The sequence below is a fragment of the Lolium rigidum genome, chromosome 1, assembly GCF_022539505.1.
Source record: "Lolium rigidum isolate FL_2022 chromosome 1, APGP_CSIRO_Lrig_0.1, whole genome shotgun sequence".
Taxonomy (NCBI): Eukaryota; Viridiplantae; Streptophyta; class Magnoliopsida; order Poales; family Poaceae; genus Lolium; species Lolium rigidum.
Window position 1 is genome coordinate 98367930 of NC_061508.1, and position 4734 is coordinate 98372663.

The 4734-nt window shown below is 47.2% G+C and overlaps 1 protein-coding gene across 1 annotated transcript; it reads left to right on the top strand.

Annotated features, from left to right (window-relative positions):
• The first annotated feature begins 2370 nt into the window (after positions 1-2370).
• LOC124649476 (BTB/POZ and MATH domain-containing protein 1-like) lies at positions 2371-3947 on the top strand. Its single transcript, XM_047189104.1, has 3 exons — positions 2371-2421; positions 2877-3099; positions 3223-3947. Exons 1-3 carry the CDS (start codon positions 2371-2373, stop codon positions 3945-3947), a joined length of 999 nt encoding a protein of 332 aa, XP_047045060.1.
• The last annotated feature ends 787 nt before the right edge of the window (positions 3948-4734 follow it).

The window sequence follows — 4734 nt, forward strand, 5'->3', positions numbered from 1 at the left end:
CTGGTAGAGCCCTCAGCCTCGGGGGAGAACTACTCCCTCCTCATCATAGGAGACAGCAGCGGCGATGAAGATGGCGGTGATGTCGATGGAGATGACTCTGGGGGCAATTCCCCATCCCGGCGGCGTGCCGGAACAGAGACTTCTGTCCCCCGAAACGGAGTTTCGCGCTGGCGGCGGCGTCCCTGGAGTCTTTCTGGAGTTTCGTCAATTGGTATTGCGTTTTTAGGTCGAAAGGGCTTATATAGGCGAAGAGGCGACGCAGGAGGGCGCCTGGGGGTCCCACCCCATAGGACGGCGCGCCCCCCTTCCATGCCGCGCCGGCCTATGGTCTGGGGCCCCAGGCCTCCCCTCTGACTCCCCTTCGGTGTCCTGGTTCGTCTCGATAAATTATGATGTTTGGTCTTCGTTTCGTCGAATTCCGAGAATATTGCCCGAACAGCCTTTTTGGAACCAAAAACAGCAGAAAACGAGAACCGGCACTTCGGCATCTTGTTAATAGGTTAGTTCCGGAAAATGCATAAAATCATTATAAAGTGTGAGCAAAACATGTAGGTATTGTCATAAAACAAGCATGGAACATCAGAAATTATAGATACGTTGGAGACGTATCACCTCCTCCCAAACGGACTCCTCCTTCTCATTGCCCTCCCACGCCCCTTCCCCTTGGTTGGTTGAGTTGCCATACCTGTAAACAAAATTGAAAAAACCAAAGTTACTCACGGAATAGGAAAATAGATAGTATAATGCAATTAGTAACTTGGAGACACATACGGATAAGGCCCGCTAGGTATCCTAGCATACTAGTACCCCGACGGCCACCATGCCGACCTCTACTAAGCCCTACATGAATCCTTGGCTGCCTTGGAGCTTGTCGCCATTGTGGTTGATGCCTTGCGGCTTGTTGCCTTGGAGCTTGTTGGCTTGAAGCTTGTTGCCTTGAAGCTTGTTGCGTTGGAGGTTGTTGCCGTGAAGCTTGTTGCGTTGGAGCTTGTTGCCTTGGAGCTTGTTGGGTTGGGGTTTGGTGGCTTGGAGCTTGTTGGCTTGGAGCTTGTTGGCTTGGGGTTTGTTGGCTTGGACGTTGATTTGAAGCTTGTTGGCTACTTGAAGCTTGACTTGTGCTAGCATCATTGCCCTTTGATTTTTTGCCGGATGTACATTTCCTTTTATTGTGGCCCTTACTATTGCATGATCCACAGTTAGTTGGCTCGCGAGCCTCTTGGAATAACTTGTTTCCCCCCCATCTATCCATATCTCCGTGATACCTCTTTGTCTTTCTTCTTCCACGTTTCACAACCTTCCATTCCGGATCTGGCCAAACTTGCACTCCATGGTACTCCGGCCATTGTGATTGGTCCAAGTATGGAGAAAACCTTGGAGCCCATGTCCTCTTTGTGGCTAGGATGGAGAAATCGGACTCCCGAACGGTGAGCGGGTTATTGTAGTCGACACGTCTAGTGCGTGCCGCTGTTAGCAAGTGGGAGCATGCCAAATGCAGCAAAGAGGGCCTCTTACATGTACATTCACATGTATTTAGGGACACACGGAAAGCCCGGCCTCCGTGTTGGACACCACCTTGTGTGGTGCCTCCCGGCTCATTCACTTGGTAAACACAGTCAACATTGTCATAACATGTAGCCGTTTGGGAGTCCGCCTTCCTCGCCTGAAAAAGCATGAACTCTTCAACCTTCGTTGGGTACTTGCAGTTCTTAGCAATTTCCTTCTCCGTTTCTTCGGTGTACTTTTGGAAATAGAAATTCAACTTCTCAAATGTGTATTGAATTATTGTCGTCACGGGCAATGCACGGACACCCTTCAGGACATTGTTGAAGCACTCAGCCATGTTGCTTGTCATTTGGCCATATCTCCACCCATCCTCATCATAAGCTCTTGCCCACTTTGAGTTAAATATAAGGTGCCTATGAAGAAACTCTTGACCACCCGCGTTAAGGTCTTTGTGCTTCAGCAAGCCGTTGTATATGTTTGCGAAGCGGCGCTCAGAGTAAGCGAGGCAACAATCTTGAAGAATGTCAGACAACTCTTTGCTCTTGCATGCCCGGTAGAAGTTTGCACAAAAATGCCTCATGCACCATCGGTGGTACAAGGGAGCATGTCCGGGAATATCAAGCTCCACCGCATTGAGAATTCCTTGATGACGATCCGAGATGACACACACTTCCTTTGAGGGTGGTATGACCCTCGTCCTCAATATATTGAAAAACCATTGCCAGTTATCATTGTTCTTAATCTCTACCGATGCAAAATAAAATGGTAGTAAACCCTTGCCACGGGCGCCACACTTTCAAAGTGTGGCGCCGGCGAGAGCGGCGCCACACATCCAGCCACGTCAGATTCGAGCACACCTCAGCGTCGATGTCGCCACGTCGGATGGGAGAGTGGCGCCAGCCTCACAGGCGCCACACAGTGATGTGTGGCGCCCTTGTGGGGGGCGCCACACAAAAGAGTTAGATGGGTGAAATAGTTTGCCCGAACAGTCTGTGCTATAGTTTCAGAAAAGGGTTATTTTTGTGTAAATCGCCACTCCATGTGCCAACCGGGGAAAGATCCTCTAACGTTGAGGAGGGAAGTCAGCTAAGCTACATTACTCAGTAGTGTAAAACGAAGAGGTAAAGTCAGGGTACTGTAGAGAATACTGTTTAAATTTACTGTATCATATTACTGTAGATTGTTACTGTGCATGTAAATATTCAAATCTAAAAAAAGTCAATCATAATTTTGATTGTAAGTAATTATAGTAAATGGATACCACACATATATACTGTGCAAGTTAATTTTAATCAAAATAATGTTAATCATGTGAATGGAAAGAAGTAAAGTTAGAGGAATGTAGCTTAGCTGACTTCCCTCCTCAACATTAGAGGATCTCCAGTTTCACCGAGTTCAAACTTGACTACCCAGAGATCAAGAGCCACATTCTTGGCAACCCCGTCTACAAAAGCATCTCCGCCGGGAGTTACAGCTGGAAGGTAGAATGCTGCTACATGGACGACGTCGAGGACGATATCCTTGATGTCCACTTCTCCGTGTACAGCAAATTCAATACCTTCCATGGCTTCATCGATGTCTTCCTGCTGCGCAGAGGTGGTGCTCCATCTTCGTGCCGTGCAAAAAGGTCATTGTTGGAGACCGGCGAATACAACAATGGTAGTTACCTCCAAATAAAAACTTACCTCACCTGGTGGGGTCATCTGTACGTGAAGCGAGGTTGCCTGGAGTCGCGCTATGTCAAAAATGGCGTGATCACGCTTATCTGTGGTGTCATAGCTTTGCCCGCGAACTCCATTACTGTGCCGGCGTCGAACATAAGCGACCATTTCGGAAGCCTGCTGGGATGTTCCGACGGTTCAGATGTCTCCTTCTCGGTCGGCGGCGAGATGTTCCGAGCTCACCGAGCTGTGCTTGCTGCTCGCTCGCCGGTGTTCAAGTCAGAGCTCTTCGGCTCCATGGTAGAGGCTACCACGCCGTGCATCACACTGGACGACATTGACCCAGCAGCTTTTAAAGCTATGCTTGGGTTCATCTACACAGACAGACTGTCTGTAGACTGGGATCCCGAAACCTTTATGCCAGAACCCCAACAGTTTGAGCATCTACTTGCAGCGGCAGACAGGTATGACTTGAGCAGATTGAAGCTCATGTGTGCTCAGGAGCTTTGGGATAAAGTATCGGTTGAAACGGTGGCGACAACCTTAGGTCATGCTGAGATGCACAGCTGCCCGGAGCTGAAGAGTAGGTGCCTGGACTTCTTCATGACGGGGAAGAACTTCAAGAGAATTGTGCTTACTGAGGGCTACCTGTGGCTGATGCAACACTTCCCCTCGGTTATCGACGAGATCAAGGCACGGGTTGACACCCTAATGTGCTACTATATCTCACACACTACTGGTAATCAAAATATTGTCTGTTATAGCGATCTGAGATTTCCGTAGTATCACTGTACGAGTAGAATTCTGGAATGTCTTCCTACGCCTGCAGGAAGATACCTACTACATGTATCATGGTCATTTGTATCTGTTTCGATATCATGAGCCCCAATGCAAATGGCATCAGCTTTTTCATGTGTGATCTTTGATTCACAGGATTGCATTACATTTTTCCAAAGATTTAATAGCATTATATTAGCGTGAACAATATCTTATGGCACCTCAATGTGAATATGAAAGCGTGGGATATGCATTCTGTATATAAATGGAACCTGCAACTTCTTAGCTCATTTTGCATCTCTCTTCTTATCCGCGTGAAATCTAGGCAACTAGCCAACTAATATCTTGCCATGTCCTTTCCAACTTTTGTCAAATGAAATTGGCTATATTAACTATTTTCGTATGTAGTGGTTAAACATGAAAATCTTGGTAACAACTTAGTTACAAATTTTGAATGCAACCCAAAGATGATGGTTCTAAATAGAATAAACACGCTAAATAGCTTTGTTAAGGTGCGTCGGTGGAGAATTGTTCGTATGTGACATGGGCAAAATATTTTGAATTTTAAGCTTTCCTAAATTCATAAAAAATGTGGTTATATGTACTCCAATGTAGATATAGGAGTAGGGCATTGGACCAACGCCGCCACACCCCCATGGTCAAGCGTAGCCCCTGAATTGCGTGGATGTTGAGATTGGGAAAGCAACTTGTCATATGAAGCACTTAAGGTTGGCTCACCCCTACCTTCGACGAAGGATTCACGGCCTAAATGTAGGTTGCTTGAGGTGGAAGC

What these genes read in the sequence shown, in the direction of transcription:
- LOC124649476 (XM_047189104.1), top strand. Translation starts at nt 2,371, where the DNA reads ATGTCGCCACGTCGGATGGGAGAGTGGCGCCAGCCTCACAGGCGCCAC. An exon ending in AGCCTCACAGGCGCCACACA is followed by an intron (nt 2,422 to 2,876) that starts GTGATGTGTGGC and finishes CCTCAACATTAG; the next exon opens with AGGATCTCCAGTTTCACCGA. An exon ending in TGTCTTCCTGCTGCGCAGAG is followed by an intron (nt 3,100 to 3,222) that starts GTGGTGCTCCAT and finishes ACGTGAAGCGAG; the next exon opens with GTTGCCTGGAGTCGCGCTAT.